Source organism: Varanus komodoensis, unplaced genomic scaffold (genome assembly GCF_004798865.1).
Source record: "Varanus komodoensis strain SLA01 unplaced genomic scaffold, ASM479886v1 scaffold14_1, whole genome shotgun sequence".
Taxonomy (NCBI): Eukaryota; Metazoa; Chordata; class Lepidosauria; order Squamata; family Varanidae; genus Varanus; species Varanus komodoensis.
The window spans coordinates 21,460,489-21,486,658 of NW_025335438.1; the positions used below are offsets into that span (position 1 = coordinate 21,460,489).

General features: G+C 39.1%; 1 protein-coding gene across 1 annotated transcript in view; it reads left to right on the top strand.

Moving 5' to 3' along the window:
• The window catches only part of KLHL14 (kelch like family member 14), a 75,961-nt gene that overhangs the window by 23,151 nt on the left and 26,640 nt on the right, over positions 1-26,170 (top strand). The window contains exon 2 of the mRNA XM_044424274.1: positions 4,914-5,035. Coding sequence (XP_044280209.1) covers positions 4,914-5,035 — 122 coding nt within the window. The remainder of the gene's footprint in view (positions 1-4,913; positions 5,036-26,170) is intronic.

Below are 26,170 nucleotides of genomic sequence, written 5' to 3' on the forward strand. Positions count from 1 at the left end.
AAGATGAGATGCCACCACATATTCTAGTACCTTGGCCAAAAATGGAATATTGGAAAGTGGCCACAGAGGAGATCACAGAGGGCTTTTCAAACTAAACAGTCTAGCCATTGCCTCCCTTAGATAGGACAGAATCTAAAGGAATTTGTCATGCAAATTGATCACAGCATGCTATTGAATGGCACATCTCTTCTTTTTGCCGACCAGGGTGTGCCAGCCCTCTGACCACCTGAAAAGGTTTTTCCAGACAACTTTGAACAGATTTCTTCACCACCCTAATTGCCATGGAGTAGGCTTTCAAATGAATTCTAACTTGTGCTCACTCAGATTCAGTTCTAGTATTCTGCCAGCACTGCTGTAGTAATGTCCCCTTCATTTCAACACCTGCATTATCCTGGCTCATTTGGCTCTGTTTGATGGGAGAGCACACTTAGAAGCAATTGTGTCAAGCACCTGGGTCCTTTCTCTGTTCCAGAGATAACCAAGATTTTCACAAAATCTGCTGAGGGAACAGGAAAATCCCTAAGAGCCATCAGAAAGTCATCCTGATCCATCAGTCCCTTGGAGCAAACCATCTTGAATGAAGCTCCCATAAAGCTGATTGGTGGTAGATTCAATACAGAAAAAAGGAAATGCTCTCACATACCATGAATAAACAGGTGAAGGCCATAAAAAGAGATTAGACAAATTTATGGAGGACAATGGCTTCTAGTTCCAATGGCTTCATGTTACCTCGAGTGTTACAGCATTATTACTCTATACCAGTTTCTGAGGAACAGGGTGCTGTTGAACCCACCCTATTTGTAGGTTTTCCACAGACAGCTGGTTGACCACAGTATGAGCAGAATACTGGATTTGATAGGCCTTTGGTCTAGCAGTGCAGGACTGGGACTCAGGTGATCTGGGTTCTAGTCCCCACTCAGCCATGGAGGTAACTGGGGAACAGTGGGTCAGTCACAGATTCTCAGTCCAACCTACTTCACAGGGCTGTTGTAAGGATAAGACTGAAAGGAGAAAGAGAATTATATAAGCTGCCTTGAGTACCTTGGAAAGAAAAAAAGTAGGCTATAAATACAGTAAATAAATAAAACCTCCTCTTTTCCTGGTCCTGAATCCAGATTCAGCAGTACATGCCCTAAATAAGTGTCTGCAAAATCTAATGAGTGGGATAAGAAGGAATAGTTAGAAAGTCAAGCCAGACAAGAACACTTTTAGGTGGAAAGGAGGAAATGAAGTTTGCATTCAGCCTTTTCCAGATGAGAATGTCTTCTTGCTTCAGGATTGCAGTTTGGAATGCTAGATTCAGCTTTGGATAGGATAGCACCTTTCCAATCAAGATGATTCAGTCCTGGAATGCTTTCACTAAAGATACCTTTATTCAAGCTTTGTGGGATTTTACTGAGGTTACTTTTTAATAACAGTATTTTGCTATTTTCTGTTAGAGTTATTAATTTTCTATCTGTATTTTTAAAACTATTAGGTAAGCCACCTTGGATATAATTCAAACCCTTCAAATGCATATGTGCATATATGCACATCTGTACATATGCACATATGTATTTGATTTTTAGAGAGGAGGAACTGAGGCTGAAGATGATTTATGTAAGTGAATCTGTAACTGAGATGGAATTTGAATCTCGCACTGATACCATACAGAAGAACTGTTCTATTATACTGCAAGCCCAATCCTCAATATGCTTTCTTGGAAGCTGATTCCCACTGCTTTTAATGTGATTACAGCTATGCTTAGGAGTATCCTATGGATCAACCATTTATAGATGTAGGCATCTGTGGATATTTCTAAATAGATAGAAATCCCACGCACAAATGGATGCTCTCCAGTGGGGCTGTTTGGTGGTGGACGCTGGAAGTCAAATATCAGCTTCCACTCTTCTCTTCACTGAAAATGTGAATTGCACAATGTATGACTTGCTTCAGAGAGTGTTGTCGTGCTCATACTGTTGGACCCAAACATATAGCATTACCACTCCTTGATAATTCAAAGCAAAATGTCATCATTCATCCTGCACCAAAGACAAGTGAACTTTTATTGTTCTTTGTTTCTTCACAGTGCTATGATGCTTGAAGATGGTTATTTAGATGAAAGTGAAATGCAAAAAACTTATAAAACATTGAAATAAGCTTCTTTATTGACCAACCTTATCTTGGTTTTCATAATTTTAAAGCACAGGTAAAGTTGATTGTGATAGAAACAGAACATGCTACACAAGGGGTTTGGAATAAACAATTTACTCTCTCATTAAGGATGACCATGCTTAAGTGACTTAGGACATAACATTACTCCATCTCTTGTGATTTGTTCAACAGACCTTAATGGTTTATTTTACTCCCTTGCTGGAGACATTGAGTAAAATGAAGTGTATGCAAATGTTGACATATCAGTCATGAATCTGAAGGTAGCCCAAGCTGGCAGTGACTGTGGGACTGATTCTGAATCTATGAGTCAGAATGATCCCAAATTTACATTGATTAACCTTGTAAGAGCCTGGCAGCTATTCTGTGGCTAATTCTTTTTCATCAAGTGATCACTATAATTTCACTACAAAAGGCGCAATGGCTAAAGACAAATTGCCAGGGAAATTAATATCGAATGCCCTTCCAAGATTCACATATACTTGCACATAAGCAGCAAGCACCTTCAAGTAATTGCTACCCCTTCTTGTAAATGGAATGAGATGCTTCTGTTGCTGAACTATGCACTCTGCAAAGCACAAAGGTCACAACTATTGATGGTTCCAAACATTCTCCAAGCTCAGCTCAGAATATGTATCTTGGCTATTTGTAATGCTTACTTCAGTACAAAGCAAGGATTACAACCCCAATATTTCTTTTTTGACCTAGGGGGGAACATCAGCTTTCAACTCTTTCCTTCCACGCATCCAAATCCACAATCTCAAATGACAGGGTCTGAGGTAGGCTTCACAATAGAATGTGAAAAACTGGGGCTTTTTTCTAAGTTTGGGGAAAACAGTTCTTTTTAATAGTCCAGTTCCAAGTCTGAGCTAGGGAAATATTTCCCAGTCACTAGCCAGCCACAAGTAGCACAGACAGCAAGAATATTTTGCAATCCTGGATCCATGAAAGTGGTCCTGTAGGCTCAGCTTTGCTATAAAATCCTTCCTCAGCCTCCCTACTTCTCCTTCCTGGATAGGTAGGCTAGAGGCAAAGCCATCCCAAGGTGCAGGGAGTAAGAAATATATGTTCTGTAGTATGCATTGTGGTTTGGACTTGAGTTGGCTACACATTTTGTACATTTCTAAAGAATTTCTAATGAAGAATTCTTATTTTGTTTTAGTTGTGACCTTAATTAGAGAATAAAGAGAAAGATTTCAAAATTGAACTGAACTTAGTTTTTGTGGATATTTTAAGTAAGATTCCATGCTAATAACATCTATGTAAATTAGTATGTTGAGCAAATACTCCTAGCTAATGCAAGCTTCTTTAATGTGGCATGTGGACATCACAGGTGAAGCTCCCTCTGCTGGAATGTTGTTATTTTCATTAGCAGAGTATCTGCATCAAAAGTGTAGCCCGTTTCTCAATATACTTAGGTGATCCAGCAATGATGCAGACATAATAATGGAAGGAACCTCTTTTCCGCTTTGCGTCATTGATTAATAAAGAGCACAACATGTCCCCAGTAATATGAAGTGGGTCAGCAACAAGAGAACTGGAATCATATAGTTATATGGAGCATATACTGTGGTCTGTAGTATGTGCACATAGTTAAAATTTCATAGTAAGTAGAATGAATTGCCTTACTATGGTTCCCTGTTTAGATTTTTATCACTTTCCAGGCTTTGTGTAACTGATAGATGCTCAATTATATGTAAAGTGACTATTAAGGCATCAGTACTCATCTAGGGGTCTAGGTCTCCTCTCCCTTCTTCCCTTGAAATTGTGTTAAGCCCATTAGTGTTACAAAGAAACGTGCATTCATCAGGTATAGCGATGGAGGCCAGGGTGCATATTATAGCTTTTACTGCATATGAGACGTTGCAGTCCTGTTCTTAAGAACTGCCAGGCAGATTGGGAATCACGGTCACGGTTAATAGCAGCGAATTGCCAGCTCTTGATGGGTGGGTAGTCACTCTTTTCAGTGGCTGCCCCCTGGGGGAGAAGGTAGAAAAACAGAGGGAGGGAATTAGAGTGACTTTGCACACATGAGCGGGTTCATGCCGCTGGATCAGTGGCAAGCATTGGCAGGGCTCCACTCTGGGGAGGCTCACAACAACATCACAGTCTCATTTTTACCAATTGGTGTTGCTATAGCCAGTGGTGCTCAGAGGGAGAGCAGGGGAAGGAGGGGCTGTGGAGCGGGAGGAGGGAAGGCAGGAGACTGGGCTACATTAAACAACAACAAGAGTTTTGTAAGTCAGTGGATTTTAGTGTGTAACTATTAGCAGGCTGCTGCTAATTGTGTAGGCATATTGGAATTTCAGTTTTAGTGGCTCACAAACTCTCTGCATAACCTTAACTTTTTCAAGGTTCTTTGGGTGTAAAATGGCTTATAATAATGATTTTGACTAATACGATTTTTGACATGCAACTTTAATGCCTAACCTTAGTACAACTCCAGAGCATTTCATGTGTATTCAGCTGTAAAGAGTGATGATTTAAAGGGATAATATGAGAAAAAGGTCATTCTAGAATGAACCTTTAACAAATTGCATAAAGGAAACTTATTATTCCACAAGTAGAGGGCTACATAGTTTTTCTGATTATTTTTTCTGCTTGATTCAAAAAGTTGTTGAGACATGATAGGGAAAAGAAACAAAAAAATGAAATAGAAAACTGCAAGCAGTGAACATTCTTGTGATGGTTATGATTTTGTTGCTACTAAAAATACTCTCCAATAATGTGGTTATTCATCTTCTTTTTTCTTTTGGCTGAAGAATTCGCTCCAACAAGAAAATGCTTTTATTGGTTGGAGGACTGCCTCCTGGACCTGACCGGCTACCCAGCAATTTGGTTCAGTATTATGATGATGAAAAGAAGACATGGAAAATACTGACAAGTAAGCAGTTTATTTTATGTTGTGTTACCTTGATGAATTTTAAAACATGGTTAATCAAATTAGACATTTTATTGATTTGCTTCCCTACAGAGATTTGTTTATATATTACAGGGGTTTCACAATGGGAGAATAAATTAATATTGTGGAAGATGCTATATTTACAACGGAATACACCTAAATTAAAACTGGCTTAAAATCGTTTAGTACGTTTTAAGCACAAATTTACTAAACTTTCTTAAATAAGCCTCCCTCCTTTTTAATGCAATGCTTATATACTATGGACACAGTCCAACCAAAGTTAACTGCAAGTCCCATCACTTTCAATGAGAGATTTAAACATGTGCTTAAATCACACACATTGAAACCATAACCATCAAATTTATAATATACTGGGTTTCTATTGCACTTATACCCTTTTACGTCTCTGTTGCATCTATTCACATCCACAACAAAACAGTTTCCCCGCAATCTCTCATAGCTCTTGCTCACACAGCCAGGTATCTGTAATATGTGTCAGCTAAACTGTGCTGGCAGACTTTCTATTCAGATTTTTCACTTTCCTTCTTAAAGGCAACTGTGTTTTACAGCAAGCATCTTCTCTTGAGCTCTTGGCTTGGGAACATATCATTATACTGGTTATGATTTCCAATCTAACTTGGTCATGGAATCAAATAATAGGGGTTTTTTTTCTCAGTGCAGCAGGCTGTGTGTATACTGGTCCCCTTGTGAGCAGACTAGCTGCATTGGTCAATAAAACTAAATTTTTAACTGTCAAAATTGCCTAAAGCTGTTCAGATAAAATTATAAATGAGCAATTTTGATCCATAAATCAAAGTCATACTTTAAAAGCTGGACAATTGGTGAAACTTAGATTTTTCTAGCAGACATGCTCTTTCCTCGGCAGCCTGGTCCTAAGAGGCTACTTTACCTGCAGCAGTCCAAAGATAAGCTTGGGAAAAATGTACCATATAGGAAATGACACTGGTACAATAGCACCAATTGTTGCTAGTGCACAAAGATATCAATTGTGGTTGAGACACATCATTTGAACAGCTACTTGATTCCATTTCCCCACCTTTAGCACCTTGCCATATCTTACAAAAGGCTAACTTCTCTCTATATATTCAACACCTTACAGGGGGAAACTTAAAGGACAAATTAAGGTAGAGATTTGTGCGATGTTCTTCTGTTAGGACCCTACCGTTTAACATCTTCAGGACCAGCATCCACAGTTAGTTCCAGCATGGGGCCCAAATCCAAATGTTTATGATTTACTCCCATGTTTTTGCTTCTGTGTTTACAGTGACTAGATGTAAAGGAGGGCAGAACTTTCATATTTTAATAGCACAGAAGAAGACATTGTGACAGATGCAGATTTTCACATCTGTAAAAGCTGCATACATCAAAGCTGCATCTGTCAAAATACCTTTTCCAAACAGCTGTTACCCTCTTCCATATGAGCTCTCTCTCGCTCTCTCTTTCCCCTACACACCTCTTTTTCTCTCTTTTTCTTTCTCTCTCTCAAATCCAAATGACAAACATTTTTGTGTGAGTAGTGCGACCCATCCTAGGTTGAAATGTTGAACTTCACCTGTAAACAGAAAGCATATTATAGTACATATGGTACATAGCATGTATATAATAGCTTAGTGAATGCAATTCAGATTTAAAGTTGGCAGAGATCCACTTCCTCCAGAGGAAAGAAGAGATGAGATTTCTGCTGATTCCTCCTTCCCCCTACTGTCCCATGTTCTTTGAAAATCTGCTCCAAGGAGTTTGAGGGTTCCCCGAATAACATTGGAGGTAGCATGAGAGACTGCAAGGGAAAGGGGTAATAGGTGAAAATTGGCTTCATCATTTTTTCCAGTGGGGAGGGTCTGCTGAATGGAAGCCTTTCCATTAATGTATCCAACCCAGGATATTTGCATTTGCAGATCTTTATTGAAAACAAATAATATGCAGGGAAAATTCAGTCTGAAAAACAACTCAGTTTTGTCAGACAGCAATATGTGCTTCTGAGATTGACTGTGCACTAGAGTTGTACTCAGGCAGGAGCACATGAAAGAGAATTCACTGTGGGATATGTACATCAGGGATACATACATCAGGGAACTTGCTTGTGATGAAGCACCAAGTGAACTATTTCTAAAATTCATGCTTGCTGCCTTAAGGACATGGGTAGCCCTTTTAATTTACCGGTGGCTCCCACAGCTTTCCAGCTGACTTTTCTCCCTGGAGGGTTATAACTTTTTGTTTCTGTCGGCACAAGTGGGAAGATATAGCTGTGCAGGAGAGAGAGGACCTTCACCTAAGCATAACATGTTTGAATCCATTTTTCAAAATCATTTTATTTAATTTGCACTATAACACTTCTTTAATACCAGTGCTATGGTACATTTGAACAATGTAAAAAATAGAAGAAAAACATTAGATAAAGCACCATTCCTATGAGTATACACATAGCAATAAAAGTATGACAGCAAGAAAGACTGAAATTCAGCATCTCATTTTTTAATCATTTCTAAAATTTACTCTGTGTTTTTCCACTGTTACACATAAGTTCAATTTTAAAATAGGAAAAAGTACTAATTATTTTTGTTGTTGTTGTTTTAAATGTCTAAAATGGTGCCCATTAAGAAGGAGAAGGAGAACACACAAGCCTGACCAGAAGTTAGATTGTTTTTGTTATGATAAGCTGTGATTTATGGCTTGCATTTAGTTATCACCATGATATGATTTGTGATATCTGAATGCAGCATGCAAGTAAGATAGATAGACTGAGCAGAACTATCTACTGTCTGCACATATTTGTGTTTCCAAGCATGCAGCTGCAAAGGCACTACCAGGGCAGGACAGGAAGGGAGGCATTTGTAGGAAAGAACAGTGGGCAGGCAGGCAGGCAGGAGGAACTGCCCTTTTCCATGCCCATCAGTTCTCCTCTTCTAGCACTTCCCTCTAAATGACCTTTCCACTACCCCACTTATTTTTAATTAGGAAGAGGGGAACCTCAGTAAAAGGAAGGCATTTCCTGGAGAGACTGAGTGGGTAAAAGAAGAGTTAAGCACTCTCTCAGTTTCCCTCACTGGTTTCTCCCTCCCCTTGCCACAGCAGTACTTTGAGCCAGAATGGGTGACACTGAGCCACTTACATTTGGTGGCCCTTTAGCATGGTGCCATCTCTTGAGCCAAGGTGTGCCAAGGCTGGGAGAGGGGCTTTTGCTTCCACCTTTAAAGTAAGCAGGAATTTATACTGAACTAGGAAAATGTGTATAAATCTCCTGTAAATCATGGCCAGACTTTATGCAAATTTTCCTTAAAGAAAAATGAAAGTAGCAACCAGCTTGCTGGCTCAGCTCGTGTCAGAGTGAGTTGGTGCCAATACTAGGTTGACAGACTGGAATCTGGGGGGCTGAACTGGCAAGTCCATTCAGTTTTGATACCCACCCCCAATTCCTCACACATTCATGAGGATAAGATCTGCCTGTTGCTGTATCTGAGTGAATTGCTCCATGAATGTGGTCATATTCTTTAGTTTTCTTGAAAAGAGTAGGGAGCCTAGAGGAGGGACTATTATATAATGCAAATTCCTTAACCTGCCAACATTTTACTTAACTCCCAACTTCTCCTTGGGCCAGATTCTCTATTCTTATAGATTAGTGTAAACTCCAGAAATAATACCTTCAGTTTCTGTGAAGTTGATTCAGCTTAATATTCATGAAAATATTCTTCCTTCTGAGCCCAGAAACCGATGACATTTAAGTGGATTTATTTGGGTGATGAATAACCTAGTTCATGTAACATGGCAAAGCATTGTGGGCAGCTAGCAAACCCTGACCACTTTCTGCAGGGTAACTATTTTTGCATGAAAGCAACCCTGGCATCACATGGCTAGTTCTCGCAGTTAAGTGTAGCCCAGTGGGTTCTTATGCTATCTGAACATGGGACAGCAATTTCATTATGGATTGCCAGGATTGGCACATTGCCACTGAACATGAGTAGTGGGAATCCTTGCCACTATTTACAATCTTGACCATGCTGCCACCCATGACTGTCCCTTTACCAATGCTTGAGTGGCACTTTGGCATAGACATCACTTGCTTGGTATACTTTCTAGAATTATTTTGTGGTCCCTGAAACTTGTGCAAATGTGTTCTTAATTATGTTTTAAATTACCTTTATTGTCTGTCTTTTATGCAGTTATGGCTGTCTGATATGTGTGGTCTTGTGTGAGTAATTTTTCTGTGTGTTCGAACTGCACAAGGAGTGCAAAAGTAAAGTAAGGAACAGATGAGCAAACTGACTGGATGGGACTGCATATGGGGCTAATTTACACACAATTAAGGACTGGGGAAGTAATAGTGAGGGAAAGGAGGAACACATTTACACCATGGAAAAGCACCAAAATGGGGGAAACAACAGGAAAATTATGTACACCAAAGTAGGAGCAGAGACATGAAATCCTCCATTAGCAATACAATTCTCTTGCATTTAAGTGCAGCACTTAAAAGCCTGAGGATCGCATTGCCAAGGGGGAGATACTGTCCCTCCCACACACTTGGGTGCTTCTGGCATGGGTCCCTCCATTCCCCTTTTTTAAAAGTTTTTCCCACTACTTTGTAAGGGTTTGCAAATTAGCAGATCAGCAGCCTCAGCTTGTATCAATGTTCTTTCATGTTGCATAGGCTGCTTTCCTGCTCTTTTTGACAATTGAAACAAGGAAATTGACAAAGCAAGACCATACATATCAGGCAGTCATAAAAGAATATATGCAATACACTAGCAAAAGAAAAAAATGAACCCCAAGATCAGAGCAGGGAGAGGGCCAGGGTGAGGTGACAAGACATGTTTTGCCAGAAGGCCCCTGGAAAATGTGCAGCAGTCAGCTGGAGGACTGAGGCAGAGCACAACCCACGGCAAGCCCAATCATCTGTTAAGCATCCTGTGGGTTGTGCAACCCATAGTGCATAGCTCGTTCACAAGTGTGGCTTAGGTGTCGCTTGCAGACTCAGCTATTCTTGAGCAGGAATACATTGCTTCCAGAGTGTCAAAAAGTAACCATTAAAATTTGAGAGCCAATTCTGATTTTATCTTTACAGTTAGATTCTCACAAAAAGTATAAATGCAAACAAAATGTGGCATCGTTGTGGATACATACTGCAGAGATCCACTGGAGTAATTCTTGCTATAGGGATGCCTTGATGGCTTTAGTTGGCACCTTCCACCCATCAGGAAGGCATCTACACTGACTTTATCATTTTAGAGATTTCAGATAATTACTACTGTCATTGTAACCAGCAAGTGACCATAATGCTATGACTCAGAATTTATCTGGAGACCTGTGGAATTGAACAGGAGCGAGAGAGAGCAAGAGTCCATAAATTTAATGGGATTAAAAGTTTTCATCTGGGTATGGAAAATGGTATGATGCCTTAGTAAATTGTGGATAATGTATGGAACATATATCAAATGGAAGCATGGGTATTAGAGACTCGGTCAAACTGTGTCTCAGATAAGTATCTGGAAGGAGATTTGGGAGATGCTTGCTTCCTGCATTTTCTTTATTTCTTTTTTCATCTCTATGAGGAAAAGCACTATGTGACTGCATCAGCTGATTTATTTTATATGGTAGGTAAATAAATCACCGATCTGCTTCTGGAAAAGCTGGCATAGCCAAAAGTTTGTAAAGAGCAGCAAGTTGACTTTCAGAGGTTGTACACACTAACTCTGGAAAGAAAAGTTACTGTTTTGCCCTGTTTTGTTTTTAAAATATATGAGTCCAGGGATACTACTATTCTTATGTTTATGTTGACTGAATAAAATGACACTAATGTTTGTATTAATATAAATGTTGCAATGATCTTAAAAGTATGCAGGACCATAGCTGTAGAACCAAAAGGAGAAGTATGAGGCTACTTCTGTTTTAAATAGCATGTTTAAGTTTGTTTTTTGAACTACACTGAGAGCTTCAGCTATTGGGCAGTAGAGAAATGTAATGAATAAATCTTATTGGAGTGGACACAGTTTCAAAGGAATTGAGAATTTCAGTGGAATTCAACATTCCTTACCACCTTTACATGCTTGCATTTTTCATAGACCAGCTGGAAACAAAGGAAAGAAAGAGCAAAGAGATCTTATTTTTAACAAGTGTTTTGCCTGGTATTTATACTCAAATACAGGAAATTAAGTGAACATAATAAATACAGGAAAATGCTTCTTTGCTGACTTTACCTGTTCCCATACAGAGTGCTTGCACAAAAATTATTTTTTTAAAAATGAGGATTATCTGTAACATATTGCATAATTAGGTGGTTCAGATTAGTAGCAAAGACAATTCTTTGTTGCTGGGAATCATCCATAGAAATACTGTAGCCTTATACTTATATTCTCAGGAGTAAACCTGACTGAATTCAGTAGGTCTTACTCTTAGCTACGTGTGCATAAGATTGCAGCCTGAATTGAGTTTCTTGTTGGAATTGTTATACATTGTTCACATGGAAACTAGAGACTGCTTCTTATATTTATAGTTCAATTATTGCGTTATATTTGCAGCAATGACTTTGTTCATTCCTAACAATTTTATAAAAACCTTTCAGGCTGGATTTTAACATACAACTTGTTGGTAATGAACTAAAATAATTTTAACCTCCAAGAGTGAATCTGTTTGAGGGGGTAGGTTGTATTCAGAGCTGTATAGCATTTCCCCCCAAAAATTCTACCACTCAGCCAATGATGTATTACTTTTACTTTCATTATATGTTTTTAATCAGAGCGAGACTTCACCCTAGACAAAGCAATGCTTTCTGCATGGTCTCACTTGTTTTTGCTAAAATCTTTTGACATGATTAATTTTACTTTAATGCTTTTGTCTTGTTATACTGGTTAGATGATGAGGATGAACCAGGGCTAAAGCAGTTCTTTTTTATCCTAGTATCAATGAGCATTTAAAAAATCACTTAGATGAGAACAAACGAATGAAAGATAGAAAGAAAAGAACCAATTGGAATTAAATGTCTTGCTGTCCAAATGTAACAATACATTCTATTAGTGAGAGGACATCATTACTGGTTGTTAGTTTTATTACTGATACGTCTTTTATCATATCAGCACCTCTCTAATTCTGTTAGTGGCAACAAGGGAGATCCTAATCACATTTAATGAGAAGCAGATAAATTGCACTGATTTCAGCAGAATATATGAGTACCTGCCCCTATATCTAGATCTGCATACATACATACAAAGTACATCTGGAATTTGACTGTGATTCCTCTGCCTCCTCAGTAGACATTTGGTTGGATTCAGACAGGCTCTTCCATGAATGAATGTCCCCTTCTGTTCATGGAATGTACCAGGATCCAGTAGAGGCTTCCCCACTGGGGGAAGATTATCTTTACTGATTCCCCCTTCCCCCATGCATCAGCTCTCAGGGCTTGCTGGAGGGGTCCTCCAGCCCTCCAGTTTTCCAGGAGACACAAGGAAAAGGAAGAATAGCAAAGATCACCTCCCACCCCTTCCTCCAGACACACTGTGGATTCAGCCCATGATACATGTTTGTGTATGTTAAGAAAGAGAAAGCAAATTCATTTTTTAACAATGCTATATTAAAGAGAGTAGCACAATCAGTTTCCTGGAATACATACCCACAAATCACAGACAGCTAAAAAGGGATTTGCAGCTGTCAGTGGGGAAATTAGGAATAGGCTTGTCAGGAGAAGGGGTTGAGCCCAGTCATGGGAACAATGCTTGCACACAGACAGTATGTGCAAGCAACACATTTTCTTGGGTAGTTGCATGGAGGCAACTGCCCTTTTGCAGAGGAGAAACGTGGGGTCCACATGCACAGTGTAGAATGGAAGCTAGTGCACTCACAACAAGCAACAGTTTGAGTTACCCACAGTTTGAGTGGGAAGGGGCAATGCAAGGGGGAACAGGACATGGAGGTCTGAGTCTCATCCATGGGAGATGTGAAACTGGCTGCAGCAAGACCGAGATCATCAGGAGTCCTGCTGGCAATAGCAAAGTAAAGTGGAAAGGGAACATCTGACACATCCTTCATGCCTCCCTCACTCCACCCCATCCTGTTCAAGCAAGAGAATGCCTTGGAATATGGTCTTCTGAGCCCCGCTCTTAGCATTGTGGCTCGCCTTAATCTTGCAGTTCCTGTTGAAGTCTTTGAGTTAAGGTTCCAGGTGAGTGTTTATGGCTTCAAATAGTAAATACCTCTAAGGCAGGGGTGGGGAATGTTGAGCCCACTGCCCAAATAAACCTCTCCTGGGGTCAGTCTGGACATCTGGGATTCCCAAATCTGTCATCCCTTCTCTCAGCCCCACACATTCCATCCACTACAAATTGCATGGTGGTTCCCCAGCTTCTGTGGAGTTTCTTGTTTATTCTAAAGGGTTAAAATACTTTACCCCAAGCTTAGTAACTTGCAAGTAAGAGCTTTAATTTACAATATGCTTACAATATATATACAATATCAGAATTTTCGCCCTGATCCCTTAGCCTTCAGCTCATTCAGCACGCTTATTTCAGTATTTAGTAAACAAAGCTTTTAAAAAGTACCCTGTGTTAATGTTTTATCCCAGTACATCACAAGTCTTAGATAGGAAATATTTGAGGGGAAAAAATTCAAGTGCACCTAGTGTGATTTACATGTTGTATTATACCAACATTTTTACTGGAATACTTATAGAAATGTAACTGCAGTAGCATGCACTTCTCATATTGTTTACGTAAATGTAAGGAAAATAAATGAAGTTACTGAATGCCCCCACAATGTGCTAGATGTGTTGACAACCTATTATTACAGAGTCCAGCTGTCTTCCACTAATGTCACGGATGTACCTTCATTTTCATTATCAGTATTTATTAGTTCCATTTCACTTTCAAGCCAATGTGTATTTCAGTAACATATATGTATTCCCTCACAAACTTGCTAAGGGTGATCACCTGAAAAATATTGATCACAGTGCTGGAATTCTAAGCTTGCCTAATATTTTTTTGCAGTTAGAATAAATTTTAAAAGAATGAATTTATGAAACAGAAAATTTATCACAGAAAAATAAAGCTTTGGATTTTCCCACCCCATCATTATATCCTTTTAGAGAAGAAAATGGGTCAAAATGATGTAGCCTTGTTGTGCCAGTATCTCCGCAGATGTAACATGTGGTCTGCGGTCACAACCAACCCTAGAGCAAGCTTAGATTCTCAATTAAGGCAGGGATCTTTCCTGCTAGCCCCCAACTTTACAGTTTTGCTTGTTGCCTTGTTGCCTGTATAATGCCTTTATTTATTCAGCTGATAATCTATTTGTTCCAATGCAGCAAGGCATTTTAGGATCAATCCTAACTTGGCCAGTGGGTAAAAATGAGCTCTGTTAGGAAACATACAGCAAAAAGTGGCTCTTTGGGAGTGGGCAGGGTGAAGAGGAAAATCTCTGGAAGAAGGGGCTGGTAGGGCTGTCCATTAGGTATTGGCAATTAATAGGCAGACTGCAAGATTTTTGTAGTGACATGGGATACACAAGATAGGATGATTGGGGCAATTACTCTTTCTTTATGTGAAGGAATTTTCCAGGGTTTCCTGAAAGAATGTTAAAAGCTTTACATAAGTCCTCCACGGATCAAGATATGAGTAATTTAGACCAGTTGTACAGGTTGCTTTCCCAGGGAAGCTTCCCTGACCAGATTGAGGGACTTGTGGATTCATTTGAACTGTGGTTTATTTATTTATTTTTATGTATTTAAAACTTTTGTACACCATTCCATCACTGACGTCTCGGTTTCAGTTTGGTTCTGAACTGTGGCTCATGTTTGGTTTTGGTTCTGAGACTGCCTTGGTTGCCCTATATCATGACCTGTGTCAGAAAAGAGACCTCTTGGTGATATCATCCACCACAGTGTCCTTCTGGAGCAATTGTCCAAGTTAGGAGCTGGGGGTGCTACTTTGCAATGATTCAACTCCCACCCTAACTGTTGCCTCAGCGGGGATAGTTGGGAGACATTGCTCAGCCACATAGGGCCTGTCATGTGGGTTCTGCAGGGTCTATGCAATCCCCCATTATTTTAATATCTTCATAAAACTGCTAAGTGGGTTTACCAAAATTTGAGGTACATTGTCACCAGTATGCAACAATTGCTTTCCAGCTCAAGCATGTTTGGTGGTGGATGTAATGAACCTGTGCCTAGTTTCAATACTGGATGGGATGAGAGCGAGCAAACTGTTTAAGTCATGGTGGTTCTTCTGTCTGAATAAGGGACTCTTCACAGGATCAAATTCCCTGGAAGAGCTTGGTGGTACTTTTGGATCCATCATTGTCACTAAAGGCTCAGGTTGTCTCCAATGTACAGATAGCTTATTATTAGCTACAGCCTCTCCCATTATGGCCCATCTGCTCTAGGAAGCTTTTGTAGTGTTTATTCTAGGTTGTGGGAGTGTATTATGGTTGAACACTTTTAGCATTATAGCCATATGGCATTTATTTTTACTTGCATTGTTGTGTCAATTATAGTTTCTATTGATTTCATTTTTTATTATATTAATTATTGATTTGCGTGTGTGCATGCGTATATGCAGGAGTGTAAAAGTTGCTTTGAGACTGGTGGGAAGCAACAGATAAATTATTCTTTTTCTAAGCATGCTCTTATTCATTGCTGAGGCATTCATGGCAACTGTGTAGGATAAAACATATAAAGCAGATGTAGCAATGTCCTTTTCTAGCAAAGAGGTGTGAAGAGAGGGGCTGAAATCACAAGAAGTCTCTAAGAGTAAAAGGAAGCTAGATTCTAAAATCAAATGAATCTCTGTAATTCCTGCTTTCCTTGCACCAATAAATAAGCAGTATACTGCTGTTTTGTTCTGCAGCAATCCCACATAGCTTCCTTTATACCCATATCCACAAGGTTCATGCAGACTTAATAGAGGAATACAGGCTTAATTCATACAGGAATATGACAGGATGCATTTTCAGGCAAGTGAGTCTCTCCATATGGTGCGACAGAGACCTATGAATGCTTGTACTGGGGAAATCCTGAAATATTTGAACAATTTTTAAATGTAGGAATAGCCCTTGTGAGCTAAAGCATTCTAAAATTTTAACAGGAATATTAAAGGAAGCTGCCTTATACCAGGTCTATTTATCAGTCTGCCCTGCTATTGTCTGCTCACACTGGAAGTGGGTCACTCATATGACTATTTGCCTGGTCCTCTTTCTTTAATGAGAATTAATTAATGCTGTATCCTTCAACATGCAAAGCACATGCTCTACCATTGAGCTCTTGTCCCTCCCCTTAATTAATATAATTATAGACTGCTGATTCATATGCTGAATCATACAGATCATCATTTAGTTAGTTAATTATTTACATTTCTTGCCTGAGGGATAGGGTGGCTTATAGCATATTTGGAGACAACATCTAAAAAGGTAAACATCTAAAAATACACAATAGACAAGGATCAGTGGAATTATAATCCCAGCACTCTTTCCCTCCACCATTTCCTTGTTATTCATAGAATACCAAATGCAGGTTTAAAATATCTTGTAATCAGATGAACCTGTTCTATTAGATTTGGGGGAGTTGCTTTGCACTTGCAAATGTTGTGTCTTGTGCATGCTTTCTCCCAACTCTGGGATATTTTACCTTTTCTGAACATAAGATTAAGTCAATGAATCCTTTTGGCAGTTAGTAAAAGTTTTTGTGCAAAAGTGGCACAGCCTTGATTATTCATATAATAATGGAGACAAAGTGTGGTGTTTAAGAAAACAGGTGAATATAGTCTCTTGATATGTCCCTATTATCAAGACTGACATTTATACTGTTTGAAGATTTACATTTATCATACTTAGGCACAAACTGTAAATGTTTGGGTGCACAATTTTAATTTGGCGAACAATTATCAGCGGCCCCGACAAATTCTCAGCATCTGACTTTATTCAGTCTGCACTTGTAAGCTTGAGGACTTCTGCTTCAGTGCTATGTTGGGGTTGGTTTCAGCCCTGAATTGCAAAGCTTGAGCAAGCATTGGCACATTACTAAAGCAGCAGCCTCAACACTAGTCAGCTTTAATGAAGGCTTTGGATATCTGAGGAACTAATGACTGCCCTTAGAACATGCAGCATTTTTACTAGTAAGTGCTATATTTACATCAGTCTCTTTTTGTATGCATGTTTCTTTTTTATTTTTTAGAAAAAAAGTTTATTCATTATTTTTGCCTTCAAAAGGATCCAAAGAAACTCCCAACCTAATGAAAATACATAAGCAACCATATAACAAACAGGAAAATAGGCCACTGCCTTGTACCAAATTAGATCTCGGTATTCTAACTCAACTTCTCTGCGCTGACTGGCAGTCACCCTTCAGGGATTCAGGCGGCAGTCTCCCACAGCCCCACCTGGAGATGCCAGTGACTGAACCCAGGATCTTTTTGCATCCCTATTATTCATGCATGGCTGCATAGCTAACAGCAATAATAAAAAGTTCCAAGAAAGCATGCAAATCCAGTAGACTGCCATAATGTATGCTACATTTGCTATTGGAAATTTATATATTCCCATTTCAGACACCTTTGGATACCAATCAGAATTTTCTTATAAGTGTTTCATTAGATTATATTATTATCATATACAGCCTTGATACAACTATTATTCAGCTAAAAATATTTTAGTATCTTGGATTGATATTTCATCTGTTTTTTATTTCATTATACATAAAACTTAATTTCATTTGATTTTCTTTTAAGAAAAATCCATAAATAACTATACATACAGTGTTAGTTTTCCACAGTCAGACCAAATTCCCACTCATTTTTCTTCAAGGCAGAGGCAGTGGAGTGAACATAAAAAAGGACAAGGGGGTGTGCACTTGTTGTATGTCTGGGTTCTAGGTTATCAGAAAATTTTCCAATACAAACTGGAAAAAATCCCATATAAATTAACTTATCCAAATTAATTCAAATAGGAAAATGTTGTAGAAAATTTTCCAATTCAAAGTTTTAGTTATTTACTTGTACTATTTCTATGCTGATAAATATTTAAAATCCTGAAGCAGTTGATATATGTATATTAAAATCACATTAAAATACTAATATTAAAATCACATTTAAACTACAATTTTAAAACCAATTCCAATTACAGTAATACTAATAATATAGGGCAATGTAGCAAAGCAACATGGTGCATTTAATTACAAGCTGAAGAAAGCCTTGGGTTTTCAGGAGGTGTTTGAAAGATGCCACATTTTCTGCCTCCCAAGCTATCCAAAGGTTTTCTCCACAGGGTGGGTGTTGCTACCAGGAAGGTCTGCCATCAATGACATTCTGACATGGTGACAATTTGATCATTTTGAAATAACCTCCAAGGCCTCCTCTGATTATCCCAAAGGTTGGGTGTGTTTATATAAGGGAAGGTAAACTGCTAGATATCCTGGTCCCAAGTTGTTTAGGGCTTTATACATCAGCAATATAACCTTGAACATGGGTTGGTAGCTAATAGGCAGCCAATGCAGTTCTTTAACACAAATGTTATGTGAGCAGAGCTGGGCATCCTAGTGAGTACCCTAGATGTTACATTCTACCCAAACTGATGCTTCTGAATCAAGCCTAAGGGTAGGCCCATATAGAGCTCGTTACAATAATCAAACCATGCAGTTACCAGTGCATTTATCTCCATGGCTAGATTATCCCTACAAATTAATGGGTGTACTTGGCATATCCAAGTAACCAAACTTAATACTACGTGCTCCAGGCCAACAAGGTCAACTGGGACTCCAGTAACAGAGATGCATCCAGGAGTACTCCTAAAGTATATGACTGCTTCTTCAGAGGGAGTGCAGCTTCATCCAGAATTAAGAAACAGTCCAGAGTTTTCTGGTAAACCCATCATTAGTGGACTCTGGTAGTCAGTACTACTAGAATCAGCAGGGTGTTCTGGAAAGAAAGGGTTCCCAACTGTTATGGCAAGTTCTCAGGCTTACTACCGAATAGATCACAAACTGTACCAGATGTTTCTTGGACATATCTGGGGGTAAGTGGTAATGTGGAGCTGAGTCTCCCTTTATTATGGATTCTGTCATTTGTTCCTTTTTTTCTCTCCTAAGTATCCTCTTTCATTATGTCTTGTTAGGACCTTCTGACAATACTGTGGCTTCTCTTCTTGGTTGTCTTTTAGTTCCATTTGTTTATTCTTTCATTCCTTGGTATGGAATGATTACTTACTTTCTAACACATCCAGATAGAAATTGCTTTTACACCTCAAAAGAACTAATCATTTCAAGATATACTTAAGAATGGCTTGTGTTGGTGAAGTAGGCTTACTGTCTGTTGTCCATGAAGCTAGACCATAATTCTCTTCTATCTAACTCCCCCTGTCATCAGCTGGGAAGGATCCCAATTTACTGGAATCCATCAATTACAGTAGAGAAAAATATCAGTTTAAAGATCATGCTTGAGGGTATTTTTGGACATTTAATTCCTTGTATGTGCCTGTATGTCTCCTTTCTAGATCTTGTGAAGTATCCTGGGGTCAGTCAAAGGCAGTGTTACAGCAGAATAGGTAACATTTCAAATAGTAACCCTTCTCTGGAAGAGGGAAGCCTTATTCAATTCTTCAGTGAAGTGTTTTATTTAAACATATGAGGAGAGAAATGAGATCAGTGTTCACATAGTGAGTCCCCACCAAGAGAAGAGGATCTCCACTTGAGATAGTCACCTTCTGCATGTTCAGTGCAACAGGAGTGACGGAGGAAACTTCTCCTCTGTTCAAACAACAAATTTTATCAAACGCATGAATGGGACTAGAGAGTGTGCTCATGCACTCCATTAGGGTTTGGGTGATAGCTGTCACGTGAACAGTTTCTCCCATCTCAGCTGCAGTGCTCTCCAGTTCCTTCAGGTGGGCTTCTTGATTGCTTCCTTGACTAATGTCCTCCTTACCCAGTAACAGAGTTTTGGTGAACAGCCTTCCCTGGGTAGAACTGCAGTTGAGTCATATTCTTTCCATTTTGTAATAATGGAGTTAACAGCGTTCAAGGGTTGTTCATAGCTTTGGGTGTTTGATAACCCAACACTAATTGGTTTTCCTGCACAACTTTACTCTGGAGCTGTTTTGATAGCTGCTTGGACTTCATGATGCTGTTTGTTTAGATATGTTATCCAAGAAATTCTGGGGTGTTCCATAAATAAGTGAATTTTATCTGAAATCACGTGGAGGTGGACTACATTCAACTACTGTATGTGACTTCTGGAGGCATTGGGCTGTACCAAGAGTTATTTAGGCTTGTGGCAGCAAGGGGGGGGGGATACTTATGTGGCACAATACAAATATTTTGCGCCTTCACAATGTTGCTTGTTTTATATACATCAAATGACAACAATGCCAATTAGACTCCTTTCAGTTTGAGGTTGTAACAAAACAAGAAGTGGAAAAGTCAAATCAGGGTGAATAATTCTGCAAGGCACTGTGTAACCTTATATATGTAGCACTAAACCTTTCAGATACCAAATACTTCCCCCTTACACGTTGGGTGAACACATGAGGAGGTGATACGACCTCACCGCCACCTGCTTTGAACACAGAGGAAACAGACAAATGAAAAGAAACATTTGTATATTACTCTCTAGTTGGACCCTGGAACAGTGTGGTCAGGGTTGATGTTAAGAAGGGATTAAGTGTGGTGCAGGACCAATGAATGAATCCAAATCAGTGTAAGAAAATTAGCATCTCAGTATTTGGGGATGCAAGATAAACTGGTGAAGTGACTGGAGGAAGCAAAACAGGTTGAAACTATGTGGCATATCAGTTCCAGACAGGCTGCTGGATTGGAATTATGTTCATCACAGGGATTGTTCTCTTAAGTAACTTGTCACTTTAGAAATAATATAACTTTTTAGGATCTACTCATGTTTAAACTATAATTATCCCATAAGGAAATCTCCTGGTTTGTCATATTCTGAGTGCAAATCTTGGAACTAGTTGGCATACTAACACTATTCAGTGAAATAAATAGAGCAGATAGGTAAATATCCTAATTTATAATTACCTGCCTTAATAATCTGATCATGACAATAAAGAGGGTGAGAGACTGGGGGCTACTAGCACTAACAAACATTGTACAGTAATTTTTTTTTCTTCCTTAATGGATCTTGATAGAAAGAAAAAAAGTCAGAAGGACACAGTAGATGCAAATAGAACACATTGTAATCTGGATCCCTTATACAATTCCATTCTTGAGAGTCAGAATTTTGTCTGGAAGCACTTGAAGTATGAAAGGAGTTCATAGGGTTGGAGGTGGTCTAGCTGTACAAGTCTTGTGGGGTATTTGGATATAACAATGAACTGTGCAACTGTGTGTTGCAACATCCATCACCATAGAAGAAGCATTTCCTTCTGTGTGAGGAAAAAGGAAATGCTTCTTTTGGCATGTGTTTACCCTCTGTAGACTGTGGCACTTTTTAAATTTGATCAAACATATTTTAAATCAACAGACTTAGGGGCCCCAACATTGTAGCTGTGTGTCTGTAGACACCTCTTTTGACACCCAGTAAACTCCCTGTTCCTTCTGATATTTGCCTTTTTGTTTATTCTGCTATTTTTTATTGGAAGCCTGGCATGCTGCAAAGCCAAGTGCTACCCTCCAGTACCACCTTTATTTCGGTTCTAAAGAATGGTTTTCTGTTTTGGAGGCCAGACTCCACCTCTGTATTTTTCTTAGACAAGTCACTTTTCTTTAGTCTCATCAGTTTGCCCTTTGAAAAGCGAGAGTGTTGTGACTGGCCATTCCCCCCATGGGAGGCATTTTATGAATATAACCTCTCCCCCCTGCTAACAGTGGCCATTTTTTGAGAGCACTCACAGCACACTCTCAACATTACAGCTGTGCCCTGACCCAAAAAAGATTGAGACCCTCTGATCTAATCAATAGCTCCTGTCAGTTACTGTTACTATTCACAACCACATGTTCACTGCATGTTTTTGTTCATGAGAAAATCCACTTCATACAGTACAGAAAAAACATTGCCAACACATAGAGGAACTACAAGGATTTATCTTTTGCTGTATTGTGTGAAGCAGCCATAAGGCACTGAGCAGAAGCAATTCTTTTTCTAGGACTGAATTATGAAATGTGAAACCAGATGTGTTTGGACTGCCAGAGGAATCACAGACTGATTCTCATTCAGTTTGGGTTCGGGGAACCGAAACAAGAAAAGACAAAGCAGATATTGCAGGTCTCGTGCCAAATCTGTTGCAATCAATGGGAGATGAGGGGCTCAGTACTTAACAGGATTGGCACCAAATACATTTGTGTTCTGTGCACTGCATTTGATTTCTTTCCTTCCAACTAAGCAGTAGGAACAAACAGAAGTTAACTGCTGGAGAGAAACAGGCTATGCTATTCATGTTGAATTTCACTTCTTTGTTTTTTGGTTGGCTACAATTCTCATTAATACAATAATTCAGGTCATCCTGAGGTTGGGAACAGAGGAGAACATGCAACTGGAACCATCTAGTGTCTTAAACTGGAATGGATGAGAGAATGATGAGTTATAAAAAAAAGAATGAGGTGCCAAGGATATTGCAGCTACCATGCTTAGCTTGACAGAGCAATCCTATATGCATCTGCTTAGAAGTAAGCTTTACTGACTCCCATGTGCATTTATATCCAGCTACTATAGAAGAACCCATTTTGAGCACCATGTAGCTTATTTTTAAGTAAACTGACATAGTGTTGTGCTGAAGTAACTCATCATCATGCTTGCTAAAGAAACACGCTGCAATAGCTGAATGTTTTCTTAGTGTATACTACTATATGCCTAGCTGTACAATTGAGTATTTGATCAGTTATTTACAATTTGGCGTGCTGTTTATCAGACCTTTCTACAGTAGGAACTGATGTTATGACTAGAAAAAACACCTCCCTTTCTTTGTCATCCATATCAGTATTCATAATCTTCAGGCATGCACTTGCTAGATGGATTTGAATAGATCAGTTGCTGTGTTCAAATGATCAATACATTGGCTTACCAAGGCAAGCTATGAATAAGCTTGTGTACAGCTCCTTTGCTTCTTCTTTTTCACTGGCTGGAAACACAACTAGAAAGTTTTTTATTCACAATGATTTCCTGTTTCATTCAATGAAGAAACTATAATTATCAACTTTGTATCAAGATGAGATATTAAAACATGGTTTGAAGCTGGTTTACTATCCTAGTTTGTTCTGAGGTTGGTTACCACAGTTTCAGTTCACCTCCAATTGGTTTTGGCTTGTGCAAAGAGAGAAGTGAAGTGGTTACATGCATGCCCAAAGCTTCATTCATATCTTAGTAAGCTGAGGTACTGATTGACTGAACTAGCCCCAGATCTCTCAGCATTATTTATGTTATGTTATCCACGAAGTCATGCCTGGCCTATCATTACCCCACGGACAACATGTCTCCAGGCCTTCCTGTCCTCCACCATCCCCCAGAGTCCAGTTAAGCTCACGCCGACTGCTTCAGTGAGTCCATCCAGCCACCTCATCCTCTGCCATCACCTTCTTCTTTTGCCATTAGGCTCTTCTCCAGGGAGTCCTTCCTTCTCATTAGGTGGCCGAAGTATTTGAGTTTCATCTTCAGGATCTGGCCTTCTGAAGAGCAGTCAGGGTTGATCTCCTCTAGGACTGACCGGTTTGATCCTTGCAGTCCAAGGGACTCGCAGGACTCTTCTCCAGCACCACAGTTCAAAGGCCTCAATTCTTCAGTGCTCAGCCTTTCTTATGATCCATTTAAAAATGTGATAGCAGCCTACTTTAAAGAGCTTATACCTTAATAAAATACTCTATAGAGCATATATGAGTTCATTTGCAATCATGATTTATCCAGTTGTCACTTTTTAGACTGGGACACAATCTGTGGTCAAATTCTATAGATTTCCAAGCTTGCAGAGTGAATTGAGGACCCCAAAAATGTGTTCAGCCCCATGCATAAATTTGAAAAATGTGCACAGATATGCTTTAATCATTGTAGAAGAATGTGTATATTTCAGAGATGTGCCTACTTTTGGGGAAATATTCATGAAAAGACTGACAGTTTTCATGTAAAAAGAAAAAAAAAGCAAAGCTCAGAATCTGATAAAGACTCAAATCAGAATGAGATTTAGGAATTAGGAATTTGAATTTCAGTTAGTTCAATTTTCCTAATTCACCTATCCCTAGTACAAGGTTGCTCTTTGATTATCCCAAAGTGATATCTATTTCCATAATGGTAATCTTCTTCTTTTAACTCTGTCAAAACAGAGTTAATGAGTATTTTAATATTCACAGTGAGCTTCTAATTTGTCCAGAAACACAAAGGTATTTATTATCCACTGAACTTTATTTGGCGCTTTCCCATTTGAAGTGCCTCCTTCCAGCCCAGAGATTTGTGAATTTGTTACCAGCAACTTACCATGTTTCAGATAGTTAGCAATTCATTCTAAATAATGAATAGTTTGCATTCAGAGTAAACATCTTCCTAACAGCTGTTATGCTGAAGTTTATTGGCAAGTGCTAATTTTTGAATAATTATGAGAGTAAATTTGGGTAAAAATATAGAATTATTTTTAAACAGTAGGAAATCAGAAGGATAAGGCTAAAGGAAAAAAAATCGGGCAATTTAGCAATTTTTGTCGGCTTTAACATTCTTTTCATTTTGAGAAATAATTGGAAGTCAAAGGAAAAATGTTGAATATCTGCATGTTTTAACTTTCCAAAGGCTTTCCTCTGTGAGATTAAGGTAGCCTTTTCTTGCCTAAAACCTACTGAATGTGTCTGTTGGTTAGAGAAATACATAATATAAAACTGATAAACTATGTTGATGGTTTAGTATTCCTTCACTGTTTGAAATGTAGGACCAACCTTCAACCCAGTCTAAATCCCCCTCTTTATCTTGTCTCTCTCCCCTTTTATTTTATTGTATTTTATTTTTGTCTTACTGTATAGTGCTGAGATGCTAGTTTAACAGTCATTTCTTTTCCTGAGAAAACCTCACATTTCAAGTTTGAGCAGGCAGTGATAAAGATTTTTAATTCTTAGCAGCTGCACCAAGCTACAGTTTTAAGATTTGTGGGGAGAGGCCATGACAGTTCAGATGTGTAGAATCTGTCGATGTATTTTTAGTGCCCTCACTTTCCACAGCCAGCTGCAGATTTGAGAGGGTCTTTGGCATGCTTTCCATCTCAGGAGTAAGCCTTGTTTACTTACTGGATGGACCACATTCTGTCCTTCATCCTCTCCTCCTTTATTGTCAGCAAGTTCATATATGAGTGGACAGGCCTTAACAAGCTGGGGGACAAAGAAGAGGGGCAGCTGTTGAACAAGTACCCTTCTGTTGAGCACCAAACAGCAGCCACTATCATTGTTCCCCATGTCCCAGAGCAGACTGGAGACATTGAATATAATTCCAGTGGTGGCCACTTAGCAGAGGACCACTAGAGAAGTGGGTCTGGCAGTGGCAACTGTAGCTCTGAGCACTCAACAGCAGCTAAGGACTCCATCTGTGGTGATGGATCTGCTCTTTCTCAATTCTGTGCAACTCTGACATGCCACAACATCACTTAGAGGCTATGTAGTAGAATAGAATGTGCAGAACATCAGAGGAGAACCCTGCAAACACAAACAAAAACCCATGTGTGCATTTTCAAACTTAATTCTACAAGGATCTGGAAAGAAACAGAATTGTAGTGGTCTAGACACCATTCTAGATTTCATCTAGAAAAGAACTGTGACACCTTGCCTAGAAAAGTCCTCTAAGGAAATAACAAATCTCATTCTTTTTTGCTCTGCCTGATTTTGACAATAAATTCTTATAACTATATGATACTGTTGGAGAAACCAACACATATGCAAGTACAATCCAAGAAATGTGCATTGGGAAGATCTTCCCAATGAAGTGGTTCCTGGTCCACAGACTAAGCAGCCAAGTGGAGATACTTCCCTTGAAATTCTAAAAGAGTGCTCTCTACTTCACCACTGCACTTTTATCTTCAAACCCTAGAGTTTGAGGAAGAAGGTGGGTTAAAACAGAAGCTATTTGTGTTTGTCATTTCTAATGTCCCTATGTGTATGTGGGTTTATTTCTAGGACATGTTAGTTTCTTGCCCATGTGTTTCCGATGTCAAATTTCACTT